This window comes from Nerophis ophidion, linkage group LG22, assembly GCF_033978795.1.
Source record: "Nerophis ophidion isolate RoL-2023_Sa linkage group LG22, RoL_Noph_v1.0, whole genome shotgun sequence".
In the NCBI taxonomy this organism is placed as follows: Eukaryota; Metazoa; Chordata; class Actinopteri; order Syngnathiformes; family Syngnathidae; genus Nerophis; species Nerophis ophidion.
This window is the reverse complement of record NC_084632.1, coordinates 1295917-1313034: the sequence shown is the minus strand read 5'-3', so window position 1 is coordinate 1313034 and position 17118 is coordinate 1295917. Positions and strand designations below refer to the sequence as shown.

General features: G+C 39.6%; 1 protein-coding gene across 3 annotated transcripts in view; it reads right to left on the bottom strand.

Annotated features, from left to right (window-relative positions):
- Nucleotides 1-17118, bottom strand: part of pomgnt1 (protein O-linked mannose N-acetylglucosaminyltransferase 1 (beta 1,2-)) — a 46610-nt gene that overhangs the window by 10148 nt on the left and 19344 nt on the right. For 2 of the 3 annotated variants that reach the window (XM_061882949.1, XM_061882951.1), the window contains 9 exons: nt 14571-14646; nt 14329-14412; nt 11786-11827; nt 11382-11440; nt 10716-10788; nt 10434-10562; nt 6454-6579; nt 1063-1127; nt 936-980 (listed from right to left, as the gene is read on the bottom strand). In XM_061882949.1, coding sequence (XP_061738933.1) covers nt 936-980; nt 1063-1127; nt 6454-6579; nt 10434-10562; nt 10716-10788; nt 11382-11440; nt 11786-11827; nt 14329-14412; nt 14571-14646 — 699 coding nt within the window. Of the gene's footprint in view, nt 1-935; nt 981-1062; nt 1128-5920; nt 6178-6453; nt 6580-10433; nt 10563-10715; nt 10789-11381; nt 11441-11785; nt 11828-14328; nt 14413-14570; nt 14647-17118 lie in introns of those variants that run through there. The other variant, XM_061882952.1, reaches the window with a different exon arrangement.

Genomic DNA, 17118 nt, shown 5'->3' with positions numbered 1-17118 from the left:
TCAATGTACGTTCAGGGTTAAGAAGGGGTTAAAAACAAAACAAATTGTGCGCGCAGCAAGATTTGTGAGGGAGGGGCAGAGACAGAGAGAGTTATGATAAACGCGCATACGTTGCCAGGCTCTGTTTTTATCCATAGATTTATCATATTTTATTTTTTATTATCTATAGCAGGGGTGTCAAAAGTGTGCGCCGGAAGCCATTTGCGGCCCACAGCTAATGTTTTAAAGGCCCACGGCACATTCTAAAAATACTATTGAAATAAACAAAAGTGAAATAAAAAAGCTTAAAGGCTAAATGTAATTTAGAAAAAGTTGCAACGTTGACTAATAAAACAAAGCTGTATTTTTTTTCTTTCAGACTGTCATTGCTCAAAACATAATATTGAATCAAAATCAATGTTATTATAAATTATTGACCTATCCAAGGTTCCCATTACTTCACATCAAATATTCCACTAAGAAAAGTATTTTTGGTGGAAGATTTTGCAAATTTGGTAAATAAATAACCCAAAAAATTATATTTTATTGTTTTTTTACTGTACCGAAAATGAACCGAACCGTGACCTCTGAACCGAGGTACGTACCAAACCAAAATGTTTGTGTACCGTTACACTCCTAATACTTATATATATACACATATCTTCTTTTTCATTTTTTTTACTATTACTGTATATTACTAAATGATTGCTTATGCACCTTAGGGGATCTGCTCTAATGTTGTTGTTCTTTGAACCTGTTCACTGTAATAATGACAAATAAAACTCTATTCTATTCCATTCATCAACAATCTAATTTGTCATCAAAATGACACATCTCCCATGTTATGTCAACATGTATGTGGGGACTAAAAATATGCTAACAATTTTCCACTGCCCAGGATTTGATGAATTCCATCTAGACTAGTATCATCTAATCTGTATGCAGATGTCACTCACTTAAGCAGGTTTTGGATTTCCACTTCATACGCATCCTTCTTCAGGCTACAAGTGCACAGAAAACATGAAGGCAGTCAGTCAAAGAGCTCCAAGTTTAAAAGAGTTTTTGGCCTTTGGCCGCACACACCTGTCCACGTTCTTCAGCTGCACGTGAGGAACCGTGTTGAACTTGTGTTTTTTGAAATACACCTCCTGTGTAAAACCAGCACACCACACCAAAACTCATAATTACTCTCATTTATAATGTTTTAGTTGTGCACTTAAGATGTGACTGAGGTTTTACTACTTAGGTATAAAATACTACACGGTCTCGCTCCATCCTATCTTGCTGATTGTATTGTACCATATGTCCCGGCAAGAAATCTGCCTTCAAAGGACTCCAGCTTATTAGTGATTCCCAGAGCCCAAAAAAAGTCTGCGGGCTATAGAGCGTTTTCCATTCGGGCTCCAGTACTCTGGAATGCCCTCCCGGTAACAGTTCGAGATGCCACCTCAGTAGAAGCATTTAAGTCTCACCTTAAAACTCATTTGTATACTCTAGCCTTTAAATAGACTCCCTTTTTAGACCAGTTAATCTTCCGTTTATTTTCTACTCTGCTGCCCTCTCCCTTGTGGAAGAGGGGGCACAGGTCTGGTGACCATGGATGAAGTGCTGGCTGTCCAGAGTCGGGACCTGGGGTGGACTGCTTGCATGTGCATTGGTTGGGGACATCTCTGTGCTGCTGACCTGTCTTCGCTCGGGATGTTCTTCTGCTGGCCCCGCTATGGACTGGACTCTCACTATTATGTTAGATCCACTATGGACTGGACTCTCACTATTATGTTAGATCCACTATGGACTGGACTCTCACTATTATGTTAGATCCACTATGGACTGGACTCTCACTATTATGTTAGATCCACTATGGACTGGACTCTCACTATTATGTTAGATCCACTATGGACTGGACTCTCACTATTATGTTAGATCCACTATGGACTGGACTCTCACACTATTATGTTAGATCCACTATGGACTGGACTCTCACTATTATGTTAGATCCACTATGGACTGGACTCTCACTATTATGTTAGATCCACTATGGACTGGACTCTCACTATTATGTTAGATCCACTATGGACTGGACTCTCACTATTATGTTAGATCCACTATGGACTGGACTCTCACTATTATGTTAGATCCACTATGGACTGGACTCTCACTATTATGTTAGATCCACTATGGACTGGACTCTCACACTATTATGTTAGATCCACTATGGACTGGACTCTCACTATTATGTTAGATCCACTATGGACTGGACTCTCACTATTATGTTAGATCCACTATGGACTGGACTCTCACTATTATGTTAGATCCACTATGGACTGGACTCTCACTATTATGTTAGATCCACTATGGACTGGACGCTCACTATTATGTTAGATCCACTATGGACTGGACTCTCACACTATTATGTTAGATCCACTATGGACTGGACTCTCACTATTATGTTAGATCCACTATGGACTGGACTCTCACTATTATGTTAGATCCACTATGGACTGGACTCTCACACTATTAAAGTTAAAGTACCAATGATTGTCACACACACACTAGATGTGGCGAAATTTGTCCTCTGCAGTTGACCCATCCCCTTGTTCACCCCCTGGGAGGTGAGGGGAACAGTGGGCAGCAGCAGTGGCCACGCCCGAGAATCATTTTTGGTGATTTAACCCCCAATTCCAACCCTTGATGCTGAGTGCCAAGCAGCGAGGTAATGGGTCCCATTTTTATAGTCTTTGGTATGACTCGGCCAGGGTTTGAACTTACAACCTACCCATCTCAGGGCAGACACTCTAACCACTAGGCCACTGAGTAGGTTATGTTAGATCCACTATGGACTGGACTCTCACTATTATGTTAGACCCACTATGGACTGGACTCTCACAACATTAAGCTAGACCAACTCGACATCCATTGCATCCGGGGTCTGCAGTCCTCTCCGAGGTTTCTCATAGTCATTCACATTGACATACCACCGGGTTGTAAGTTTTTCCTTGCCCTTATGTGGGATCTGAACCGAGGATTCCGTTGTGGCTTGTGCAGCCCTTTCAATCAATCAATGTTTATTTATACAGCCCTAAACCACAAGTGTCTCAAAGGGCTGCACAAATCACGACGACGTCCTCGGTACAGAGCCCACATAAGGGCAAGGAAAAACTCACCACAGTGGGACGTCGATGACAGTGACTATGACAAACCGTGGAGAGAGGACCGCATAAGTGATCCCCCTCCCCCCGTCCCCCAGGGGAGACCGAAAGCAATGAATGTCAAGCGGGTCTAAAATGATATTGTGAAAGTCCAGTCCATAGTGGATCCAACATAATAGTGAGAGTCCAGACAAAAGTGGATCCAATATAGTAGCGAGAGTCCCGTCCAAAGTGGAGCCAGCTGAAACCTTCCAAGCGGAGGCGGATCAGCAGCACAGAGATGTCCCCAACCGATACACAGGCGAGCAGTCCATCCTGGGTCTCGACTCTGGACAGCCATTACTTCATCCATGGTCATCGGACTGGACCCCCTCCACAAGGGAGGGGGGGACAGAGGAGAAAAAGAAAAGAAGCGGCAGATCAACTGGTCTAAAAAGGAGGTCTATTTAAAGGCTAGAGTATACAGATGAGTTTTAAGATGAGACTTAAATGCTTCTACTGAGGTAGCATCTCGAACTGCATTCCAGAGTACTGGGGCCCGAATGGAAAACGCTCTATAGCCCGCAGATTTTTTTTGGGCTCTTGGAATCACTAATAAGCCGGGGTTCTTTGAAAGTAGATTTCTTGCCGGGACATATGGTACAATACAATCGGCAAGATAGGATGGAGCTAGACCGTGTAGTATTTTATACGTAAGTAGTAAAACCTTAAAGTCACATCTTAAGTGCACAGGAAGCCAGTATAGCTACATATACATATACAGTATATATATATATATATATATATATATATATATATATATATATATATATATATATATATATAAGGTATATATGTATATAAAAGGTATATATGTATATAAAAGGTATATACAGTAAAAGCGTAATATGATCAAACTTTCTTGTTCTTGTCAAAAATCTAGCAGCCGCATTTTGTACCAACTGTAATCTTTTAATGCTAGACATGGGGAGACATGAAAATAATACGTTACAGTAGTCGAGGCGAGACGTAACAAACGCATGGATAATGATCTCAGCGTCTTTAGTGGACAAAATGGAGCGAATTTTAGCGATATTACGGAGATGAAAGAAGGCCGTTTTAGTAACGCTTTTAATGTGTGACTCAAAGGAGAGAGTTGGGTCGAAGATAACACCCAGATTCTTTACAGAGTCGCATTGTTTAATTATTTGGTTGTCAAATGTTAAAGTTGTATTATTAAATAGAGGTCGGTGTCTAGCAGGACCGATAATCAGCATTTCCGTTTTTTTGGCGTTGAGTTGCAAAAAGTTAGCGGACATTCATTGTTTAATTTCATTAAGACACGCCTCCAGCTGACTACAATCCGGCGTGTTGGTCAGCTTTAGGGGCATGTAGAGTTGGGTGTCATCAGCATAACAGTGAAAGCTAACACCGTATTTGCGTATGATGTCACCTAGCGGCAGCATGTAGATGCTGAAGAGAACAGGGCCAAAGACCGAACCCTGGGGAACTCCACACGTTACCTTAACATAGTCCGAGGTCACATTGTTATGGGAGACACACTGCATCCTATCAGTAAGATAAGAGTTAAACCAAGACAGGGCTAAGTCTGACATACCAATTCGTGTTTTGATACGCTCTAATAAAATATTATGATCGACGGTATCGAAAGCAGCGCTAAGATGGAGGAGCAGCAACATAGATGACGCATCAGAATCCATCGTTAGCAATAGATCATTAGTCATTTTTGCGAGGGCTGTCTCCGTGGAGTGATTTGCCCTGAAACCGGATTGAAAGGTTTCACATAGATTGTTAGACGCTAAGTGTTCATTTAACTGCTCCGCAAAATTTTTTTCAAGGATTGTCAAAAATAAAAAATAAATCCTTTGAGACACATGTGATTAAGGGCTATATAAATAAACATTGATTGATAGAAAGGTTAGCTTATTTGTAATAATCAAAAAAGAAGAGAGAACTACCATATTTTCCTGACAATACTTTTTTCCAGCGCTTTGAATTTTGCGGCTAATTAATGGATATTTTTTTGCTAATGGCCATAAAGTTTTGTGTTCAACAAATACTTTTCATATTACACCAACAGAGACACTGAAAAGGTGTGTTAGTTTGTGCTGAGGTGCCAAGTTTGCTCACCGCAGGTAAAAAAATATGTACTTTCTGTTTTGTGCCTAGAAGTACAACAGTCCATAGGGTTTTCTCATTCATCACTCCAAGCAACGTTTGTAGGTTTTACAATAGAACTAAAACAACTCATACTCACTCAACCGTCCCATGCGCAATGTTTTCAGGAATATCTTAATGTGCTTGATTGATTGAATGATTGCTACTTATATTAGTAGATTGCACAGTACAGTACATATTCCGTACAATTGACCACTAAATAGTAACACCCCAATAAGTTTTTCAACTTGTTTAAGTCGGGGTCCACGTTAATCTATCGTAATGTAATTGAGCTAGCGTCTTTAGCGAATGTGGTGGCACGTTTACAAGTGTCTGTGTTAGTATTATGAACTATTTCATATTGTTTCAGTTTTGTAAATTCCCCAAAACGTCACCGTGGAGTTGAGTCGGTTTAGCTGATTGGAGAGCTAGCTTCCGCAGCTGATGGGTCCATGACGATGACTTCTGTTGTGTTTGATCGGCCATTTTACTGCCGTTGTTACATACACTGTTTGGAAAAAATTAAAAGAAACTAAATAACCATTTTTTTTATAAATGTTTGATTTACATAGGCTAGTAAGGTAAAGTGTTGTACCTGACAAGTTTCGGCTACCTTGCTTCTGCAGCCTTCATCAGAGGTATAACGTGATGTTAGCGTGACGTTTTCTGTGCCGTGTTATATGGATTGTACCATCCCACCTGAAGTGGTGGAATGGCGGCGTGGCCTGCTGTGCGCCGGGGGTAGGGCGGGGCGCCCCCTGTCGTCTGGATGTCTACCAAGCGGCCGGGGGTGGCCCTGCAGGACTGTGTCCCAGGTGTGGGATAGTTGATATGCTCCTTCATCCCTGTTGACGGACGTCACGCTAACATCACGTGACACCTCTGGTGAAGGCTGCAGAGGCAAAATAGCCGAAACTTGTCAGGTACAAACCTTTAGCTTACTAGCCGATATAAATCAACCATTTATAAATACACATCAGGAGGTTAAATTAACCTCTTCAACACAAATAACCCTTTACATATTATTTCATACCTGTATACATCTGCGGCTTATACTCCAATGCAACTAATATATGTAAGACAAAATGTTTTCTTCTTAAATTTTGAATTTGTGCGTACTCAGTTTAAAATTTGTCTGTGTGTGACAATTTTTCTTCTTGAAACTTACATGGAAATATCCATTCATGTTGAGGCCGATGATGCCAAAGTGGTAGGTGCGGGACACATCGGGGATGATACACTCCCTGCCTTTCCTCTGCTCTGGCATCCGCATCCACATGTCCCAATCCCACAGCTACATGGACACATGCACACACACACACACACACATGTCAGCAACACAATCCAAACGACTATTCAGTCATTAAATGGGTCACAACTGGACTGTTATAATTGATAATTGACATCAATACCCCATAATTTGCAGAAAATTATTATAAGTACATGTTACTGCTTCAATATCGAGTAAAACTTGCGCAGCAAATCTGACAGCATTCTAATTGAAATTATAATAATTATTATTATTATTTACTAATTCCAGTAATAGCTAATTATAATTATTATTACTTACTAAGACCTGTATTAGAGAGTAAAAGCCACTGTGTATGGCAACATGTTTACTGTTGTCAAATGAGCTAAATAAACACACAGTTGGTTAGTACCCATAAAGATTTTAAATCCGGCCCGCCGGACGTTCTAAATCATTTTTGAGATCTTTAATATCAAAACTGTAGCTGCCATTATGATGTGCAGTGCTGTTTTTAAATGACCGTAAGTCTTGAACTATAGAAAGTAGAGATGTCCGATAATGGCTTTTTTGCCGATATCTGATATTCCGATATTGTCCAACTCTTAATTACCGATATCAACCAGTACTGATATAGAGAGTGGTGGAATGAACACATTATTATGCCTAATTTTGTTGTGATGCCCCGCTGGATGCATTAAACTATGTAACAAGGTTTTCCAAAATAAATCAACTCAAGTTATGGAAAAAAACGCCAACATGGCACTGCCATATTTATTATTGAAGTCACAAAGTACACGATTTTTTTTAACATGCCTCAAAACAGCCGCTTGGAATTTGGGACATGCTCTCCCTTAGAGAGCATGAGGAGGTTGAGGTGGGCGGGGTAGAGGGTAGCAGGGGGTGTATATTGTAACGTCCCTGAAGAGTTAGTGCTGCAAGCAGTGCTGGGCGATATGGCCTTTTTTTAATACCACGATATTTTTAGGCCATATCGCGATATACAATATATTTCTCGGTATTTTGCCTTAGCCTTGAATGAACACTTGATGCATATAATGACAGCAGTATGATGATTCTATGTGTCTACATTCAAACATTCTTCTTCATACTGCACTAATATATGCTACTTTTAAACTTTCATGCAGAGAAGGAAATCACAACTAAGTCCATTGACCAAAAGTGTATTTATTAAAGTTATTAGCAGGTGACTTTTCAAATGATGCTACATATTAGCAGCAATGCTACTTTTGGTAACAACGCTTGTGCCCCACACTTGACAAATTAAAGTTGTCTATTTGACATATTCCCGCTTGAAGCCGAACTACCGCCAGACGATGGACCCCCTGCTGTTTTTCTTGGGAATTAATTCTTCCTTCATTTGTTACCAGATTTGCACCTTCTTTCTCTCGCATCAACCCGCTAGCATCACAGCTAACGTTAGCCACGCCGCTACCTCTCTGCTGGGTGAGGGCGTGTACGTATGTGACGTATGTAAGAAGGTGCGCCTGCTTGTCTGTGAGATGGATACACAGGAAAGAGCGAGGAGAGGGTGTAGTGTAATGCCTGCAGCTAAAAACAACTGCGTGAGAACGTCTACTTGAATATTACGATATAGTCATTTTCTATATCGCACAGAGACAAACCCGCGATTTGTATCGTATATCGATATATCGCCCAGCCCTAGCTGCAAGGGGTTCTGGGTATTTCTTCTATTGTGTTTATGCTGTGTTACGGTGCGGATGTTCTCTAGAAATGTGTTTGTCATTTTTGTTTGGTGTGGGTTCACACTGTGGCGCATATTTGTAACAGTGTTCAAGTTGTTTATACGGCCACCCTCAGTGTGACTTGTATGGCTGTTGACCAAGTATGCATTGCATTCACTTGTGTGTGTGAAAAGCTGTAGATATTATGTGATTGGGCTGGCAAGCAAATACAGTACCTTTTACGGCACGCTCCCAATATTGTTGTCTGGGTGAAAATCGAGAGAAATTCGGGAGAATGGTTGCTCCGGGAGATTTTCGGGACGGGCACCGAAATTCGGGAGTCTACCGGGAAAATCGCGAGGGTTGGCAAGTGTTGGAGACAAATTTCCTTATTTGTTTATATTGTTTTTATTTTATTTTCTCTAATTGATTGCTGGCCTCAGCTCATGTGAAATTTCCTTTTCGGCGGATTGCTCCGCCCACTTCCTGTTAAGAACTCGGAAGTGTTGACAGGAATGGGACTGTTGCTATGGTGTGGTTACCATGGTAGCCTACTTAAATTGGTTCAGGTGGGAGCACGGGTAGGGTGATTGGAGGACAAACAGTTTTCGACCGTGCTGTGCTGTGTCAATGCTGTAACAATATGCCAGCCAAGGTCAGCATACTTTGTTATACAACCTACATTTTATTTATTTTCGATAGCTTGGAATAAACATATTCTCATATCCCAACACATTTCTGTAGTACTGGACATTCTATCATTCGCACGTGTCAAACTGGTCAACACAGTCGCCCTCAGTAACAGCCCAGAGGTAAGGGCCGTACAGCAAGTGTGACTGGGAGACGCCACTGCTCGCATTTTAAAGTCATACATTTTACTTTTTGAAACCCATAATTTCCAATATTACATTTTAAAGCATTTATCGACCGATGATATCGGACTGCCGATATTATCGGACATCTCTAATAGAAAGTAATTCAATGGTTGAAATCTGCACTTTTGGGTGTTACAGGAGTTATTACGGTAATCTACATCACAGCAGCTCAGACGCGGAACCAAACAGAGTGGGCGGGGTTTGTTTTCAGAGCAGCCAGCCCGAAACGCATGTGTCGAACAGATTCCGAAGCAAATTTTTTACAACAAATGTCTGCATAAAAGTGATAACATATCATATAGAATGTCTTTATTACCATTTGCATTTTTGGATTGTAAAAGATGAGGAGCTGGCCTGAGAAGTAAAAGAGGAGCTTTTTGATTGATTGATTGATTGATTGATTGATTGAAACTTGTATTAGTAGATTGCACAGTACAGTACATATTCCCTACAATTGACCACTAAATGGTAACACCCCAATAAGTTTTTCAACTTGTTTAAGTCGGGGTCCACCTTCATCAATTCATGAGCGATGTTAATACGTTGTTAATATTCAGTGTTTTATTGTTCATAGTTAATATTGTAAATCCAAATTTCTTTATTTTCTTTTTTTTTTGTCCTGTCCAGCTTCTCAGGCAAATCATATAGTTGATGTAGTTTCCCATATCGGCTGTTACTTTACAAAAGAGAAGTGAAGGATACTTCTCTTGTTGCCTTATTTGAATTTGACTTAATTAAATGTATTTATATCATCATTTGGTGCAGCCGGGCCAGAGCAGGAGGGGATAGAAAGAGAAAAAAAGGAAGACAGAGGGGGAAATTGTGGCTATAAGAGACCCCCCCAGACACATTTTTCTGTCAATGTAACCCCCGAGTCAAAATATATGCCCAGCTCTGCTGGAGTAGTACGCCAAAGAATCATTTGCTTAAAGTACAGTGTTTTATTTTCCTATATTCAAACCACAGTGCTATTGTTCAAACAGGGTCTAATGTTAGTGTCCAAAATATTAAATATTTATTTCAATAAATACTTGGGCCATATTTTAATTTGATTGAGTGAAAGTTTTATTAGTAGATTGCACAGTACAGTACATATTCCGTACAATTGACCACTAAATGGTAACACCCCAATACGTTTTTCAACTTGTTTAAATCCTCGTTAATCAATTCATGGTAAAATGTTGGTCATAAAGGTGGTACTTGGAAAGCTAAGGGTTTTTCTGAAGTGTTAGTTGGTGAAAAAAGTTTGACAACCACTGGGTTAGGAGAATTAACTCTGTTAAATAGTAATAACTTGACAATCAAAATGTATGCAAAGTACCTTCTCAGGGGTCGGCCATTTTGGCTCCAGCTCATCCTTGTAGAGACTCTTCTTCAGGACCCAGCCCAGGCCAGGCATACTCTCCACTCGGTAGAGCAAGGCAGCATCCTCTGCTGTGTGTTCATAGCCCTGCAGAACACACAAATAATTACAGTTGGTGGAAAATGACTAGTATACCAGATGGTAGTGTTGTTGCACAGTAAAATGATTGCTCACTGCAGCAACAAAATAAAAACACGCATACAAAATCAACAAAAAAATATTTGGTGGGAGATTTCTCACCAGGTCATTCCAGGCTGAGATGCAATACAGGCTGTCATCCTCGTCCAACAGGTGGATGGTCTGACTCAAAAAACTGCAACAACATCACAAGAACTGGTTTGAAGAAATTGTAGAGCTTAATCTGTCTTAACCTCTTAAGGCCCAAGCTGTTTGTTTACATGCTGTTTTTATTTCTCTTTGCTATTTGGGCTTATTGGACCCTATAACAATAAAAAATAAAAATCATGTTTTGATATGTACTTAGTCCATAAGTACACAAACGTGTACTTTATGTTTAGTGACATGCTAATTCTTATTTTTACACTTTTTTTTCCAAATTCCATTGTATGTTATACTCTTCTGACACCACCAGATGGCAGTATAAATGTCCACATAAGTGACCATAAGACCCCAATTCAGTAGTGTACACAATTTTGGAAATGAGAGCTAAAAGGTGCTGTCCACGCATGTGGCCACTAAGCGTTTGGAGGTTTTAATGAAACACAGCATTTTTAAAAAAAAAAATCCACATGCATTGCCCTCTATTGGTGATTTATACGTAGTCAATTACAAATGATCAGGAATGCCTTTATTGTTTTAGTTACTATTCGGTCTAAGCATCGGCATTTTAAAGAATCAGCATGTCTGTTGTCTATGTTAAATGGCAATATAAAAGCTCCAGCACACCTGAAGAAGTCAATGGAGATGTCCAGATCTTCTTCTAGCACAATAGCATATTTAGCATCCTGCAGGAAGTGGGGGGGGAAATAAACATGCAAGATCATTCATTGCATCAATCAAGTCACATTAAATAATGCAAACAATTGTAGCACTATAGAACATTCCCAAAAGAAAAAAGTATTTGCATCCATTTTTTTATTAGATATTTTTAAAGACGGCAGGCTGGAGCCTATCCCAGCTGACTGGGGGCAACATTGTGGACACACAGATTAGAAACACATGAACGTTCGCACCGATTTATCTAAACCTGTAAGGAGCGGGAATGTTAGCCCTGTAAGATGTGTTGCATACAGTACTGTAATGCAATACAGAGTAACAATTTAAAAATAAATACAAAATGAAGTACTCACTGGGTGAAGATTGAATGTTGCGGTCAGACTTGCCTTGTAGTGCTGAGACAGAAAGTAAACAAAACACATGTAGAGTAGATGTTTGGTAAGGTGAAGCCCATGCAAGAATCTTCACGTAAAGTGAGAATTATAGCTGCAACGTTAAGTTAAGACGACAAAATTATTTGACAGTAGATCTATTAGTGGATGGGTTGTTGGCGTCATTGCACATGTATCTAACGTTCTAAAATTGATTCAAGCTCATCACCTAAAATTAATATATATATTTTTGTATAGGGCTGGGCGATATGGCCTTTTATTAATATCTCGATATTTTTAGGCCATGTCACGATATATATCACAATATTTTGCCTGAGCCTTGAATGAACACTTGATGCATATAATGACAGCAGTATGATGATTCTATGTGTCTACATTCAAACATTCTTCTTCATACTGCATTAATATATGCTACTTTTAAACTTTCATGCAGAGAGGGAAATCACAACTAAGTCAATTGAGCAAAAGTGTATTTATTAAACAGTTATTAAGCAGTGGCACACACATTCATGTCATTTCAAAACAGAAAGTGCAAGATTGTCAGAGACATTTTAAAACAAGCTATTAGTGCACTTTTGTGCATGATGTCACTAAGATGACATATCAAAACAACACTCAAAGTGCACTTTTTCTATAGAACGCCACTACAATAGTTTAAAACAAATAAATAGCACTTTTGTGCATGATGTCACACAAGATATTTCAATAAGTGTCAAATAAAAATGAGCTGCATAATAGGAAATCAAATAGCAGTGCTGCTACTTTTTGTAACAACGCTTTTGCCGCATAATTGTTCGACATCTTGTCGCTTGAGCTAAAACATTGGCAGACAATGCACCCTGTGCTGTTTTTCTTAGGAATGAATTCTTCCTGCATTTGTTACCAGAGTCGCACCTTCTCTCTCTCGTATTACCACTGGCAACACACTGTTAGCATCACAGCTAATGTTACCCATGTAGCTACCTCTCTGCTCAGGGAGGGCATGTACGTATGTGACGTATGTAAGAAGGTGCGCTTGTTTATGTCTCTGTGAGAAGGAGAGATGCATGCAGTGTAATGCCCGCAGCTAAAAGCAAATGTTTGACAACATATACTCGAATATCACGATATAGTCATTTTCTATATGGCGCAGACAAACCTGCGATATATCAATATATCGCCCAGCCCTATTTTTATACTTCAGTCTTTCCTTAGTGTTTGTGTTTCACAACTTTGTCATCCTTTAGTTGACAGAAAATTGGGCCCTAGTATCGCTAATACTTGGTTAATATTCAGGTCACTAAATGCAAATGGAGTTTTGTTGGCAGGTTTTTAGAGGGCTTTAGGAGCGGAATAGTGTACTTTCATTAGCTGCATTGTTAGCTACCTGTTACTTGCAGTGTTTTACGAATTAGAATGCATATAAAAAAAAACGTGTTCTTGTCTTTCATAGGGATTGTGAATGATTTACAACATTTTCCCATTTAAATCCAGAGATAAGAGTGATTATTATTGCCATCCTAAATCATTGTTTTGATAGTCAATGACTAATTAACTATAAAAAAAGTGCCAAAGCATTTATTTTAGTCTGCGACTTAACATTTTATTTAGATATGTCCAATAATATCGGACTACCGATATTAGCAGCCGATTAATGCTTTAAAATGTAATACCAGAAATTATCGGTATCAGTTTCAAAATTATCAGTATCTGTTTCAAAAAGTAAAATTCATGACTTTTTAAATCGCCTGTACACGGACGTAGGGACCAGTACAGAGCGCCAATAAACCTTAAAGGCTATGCCTTTGCGTGCCGTCCCAATCACATATCTACGGCTTTTCACACACACAAGTGAATGCAAAGCATACTTGGACAACAGCCATACAGGTCACACTGAGGTGGCCATATAAACAACTTTAACGCTGTTACAAATATGCGCCACACTGTGGACCCACACCAAACAAGAATGACAAACACATTTCGGGAGAACACCCGCACCGTAACACAACATAAACACAACGGGACAAATACCCAGAAACCCTTGCAGCACTAACTCTTCCGGGACGCTACAATATACACCCTCGCTACCCCCCCCTCCCAACCCCGCCCACCTCAATCTACTCATGCTCTCTCAGGGAGAGCATGTCCCAAATTCTAAGCTGCTGTTTTGAGGAGTGTTCAAAATAATAATACATTTTGTGACTTCAATAATAAATATGGCAGTGCCATGTCGGCATTTTTTTTTTCTCCATAAGTTGAGTTGATTTATTTAGGAAAACCTTGTTACATAGTTTAATGCATCCAGCGGGGGCAACACAATGAAATTAGGCATAATAATGTGTTCATTCCACGACTGTATATATCGGTATCGGTTGATATCGGTATTGGTAATTAAGAGTTGGACAATATCGGAATATCAGTATCAAACGTCTCTAATTTTATTTTATTTTTTTAATTATCGCATATTCAAAAGGAGTCTCAAAACAAAAAAAAAGGTAGGATAAACACTTTCACACACATTTTACCTGAGATACTCGAGCATTCTTGATGCTGATTGGTGTGTGCTGAACTCCCTTCAGTCCAAACAGTTCCACCACATCCATTGGCTCCTGAGACGTTCAAACACACACAGATCAGGTCAGTACACATTCACACAGCTACCTATTGGCTTTAGATGCAGTTGCTGTAAAATGAATAGTTTGTGTATTTGAATAATTGTATTTGTTCAATAGAAGAGCGTGGTCTTCAAATGAAAAAGGTAAGATACCTCATAATATCCATCAATGAAGACCGTGACCATCTGGGGGTTAACGCCGTGAGCTGAAAGGAGAGATCTAAGCATCCTGAGAAAGATGACATGAAATAGTTTTAATATATGGTTGAAGTTAGACCGGGGGTCGGCAACCCGCGGATCTCTAGCGCCGCTCTAGTGGATCTCTGGAGCTTTTTCAAAAATGTATGAAAAATGGAAAAAGATGAGGGGAAAAAAATATAAAAATATATATTTTTGGTTTCAATATGGTTTCTGTAGGACAAACATGACACAAAGCTCCCTAATTGTTATAAAGCACACTGTTTGTATTAAACATGCTTCACTGATTCCAGTATTTTGCGAGCACCGTTTTGTCCTACTCATTTTGGCGATCCTTGAACTCACTGTAGTTTGTTTACATGTATAACTTTCTCGACTTTCTAAGACGGGTTTTATGCCACTTCTGTTTCTGTCTCATTTTGTCCACCAAACTTTGAATGTTGCGCGTGAATGCACAAAGGTGAGTTTTGTGGATGTTGTTGACTTGTGTGGAGTGATAATCAGACATATTTGGTCACTGCAAGCTAATCGATGCTAACATGCTATTTCGGCTAGTTATATGTACACATTGCATCATTATGCCTCATTTGTAGTTATATTTGAGCTCTTTTAGTTTCCTTTAAGTCCTCTTAATTCAATTTATATCTCATGACACACTATCTATATGTAATAAGGCTTTTAATTTTTTGCGGTTCCAGACAGATTTGTTTTTGTATTTTTGGACCAATATGGCTCTTTGAACATTTTAGGTTGCCGACCCTTGGGTTAAACAAATACTGTACACTCATGTCAGGCAATGATTTATTTGAAACATTCGTTTCCAGGCTTGAATAATTTAACAACTTTTATTTGGGATTTTCTGTCATTTACACATGATCAATCTCAAGTAAAGTAATGTGCAAGTCATGAACGAATCGTTCAAAACCTGCAATTTTTTTACTGAATCAGCACTCACTGTCGTCGCCATTAACCCCGTCAGTCCCTGCCACACAAGACAATTAAGCAAATACGCCATGTAATCAACTATGCCCCTTTTAGTATAACTGTGTTTTTATAAATGTATTACCCACATACACATATGTTTATTGCCTCAAATCAACTCTTCTTTCCACTTCCTTGCTTGACAAAGACTCACTAAATCACATATACTAAGTGAACGAACTATGAAGAGAACAATGGGTCCCACTAGGGCTGGGCAATATATCGATACACTCGATATATCGCAGGTTTGTCTCTGTGCGATATAGAAAATGACTATATTGTGATATTTGAGTATATGTTCTCACGCAGTTGCTTTTAGCTGCTGGCATTACACTACATGTGTTTCTCACTCTTTCTTGTGTCTCCTTCATACAGAGACTTAAACCAAGGCCACCTTCTTACACAGTCACGTGTGCAACGTCACAGGCTCCCGCGGAGCAGAGAGGTAGCGACATAGTAACGTTAGCTATGATGCTAATGGTAAGGTGCGGGTGGTAATACGAGAGAGAGAAGTTGCGAATCTGGTAACAAACGGAGGAATAATTAATTCCCAAGAAAAACAGCACTGGGTGCATCGTCCGGCGGTGGTTTGGCTTCAAGCGGGAATATGTTCAACATTTATGCGGCAAAAGCGTTGCTACAGAAAGTAGCAGCGCTGCTAATGTAGCATCATTTGAAAAGTCCCCCGCTAGAGAATGAAGAGTGGTTGAAACCCTGCATGTCAACATCTCCAGCAGGTGCTACACCAAGAAATTGCCGAAGCCAATATTTCCAGATCAACACCATATGAAAAAAAAAAAAGTCAACAGAAGGAGATAACGTCCGCAGGAACCTTTTACGCAGTGTGACATCATGCACTAAAATGCACTTTGTTTTTAATTATTGTAGTGGCGTTCTATATGAAAAGTGCGCTTTAATTTAGTGTTGTTTTGATATGTCATCTTAGGGACATCATGCACAAAAGTGCACTCATAACTTGTTTTAAAATGTCTCTGACAATCTTGCACTTTCTGTTTTTGGAAATTAAATTTAGAAAGACTTTAATTTATCCCACAGTAGAGATATAGCGATCTCATTCACTTTGCATTTATATTATTGTTAGTTGCATGAGAGATGAGGACATAAAGAGTGCTTGGCAAAAACTACAAAGTCGTTAAATGTTGCGACTGTGGACTTAATTGACTGAATATCTTTAATAGTTTATCACCTCTAAAGTGCAGCATTAACTTTTGCGGGTGTTAAAAATGTCGGTACTTGTTGATTTGCGCATGTCCAACAGCATGCGCCTTGTGACTTGTGCAGTCGCGTACAACATTGTGCTCATGCGCTCTGTGTTGAATGAATCGAGTGAATGGAGTGGGGGCGAGCCTTAGCGTGCAGTAACCATGGGCAAGTGTTTGCACATGCGTTGTGATGAGTGAATAAATTCCATCCATCCATCCATTATCTACCGCTTATTCCCTTTGGGGTCGCGGGGGCGCTGGTGCCTATCTCAGCTACAATCGGGCGGAATAAATTCACT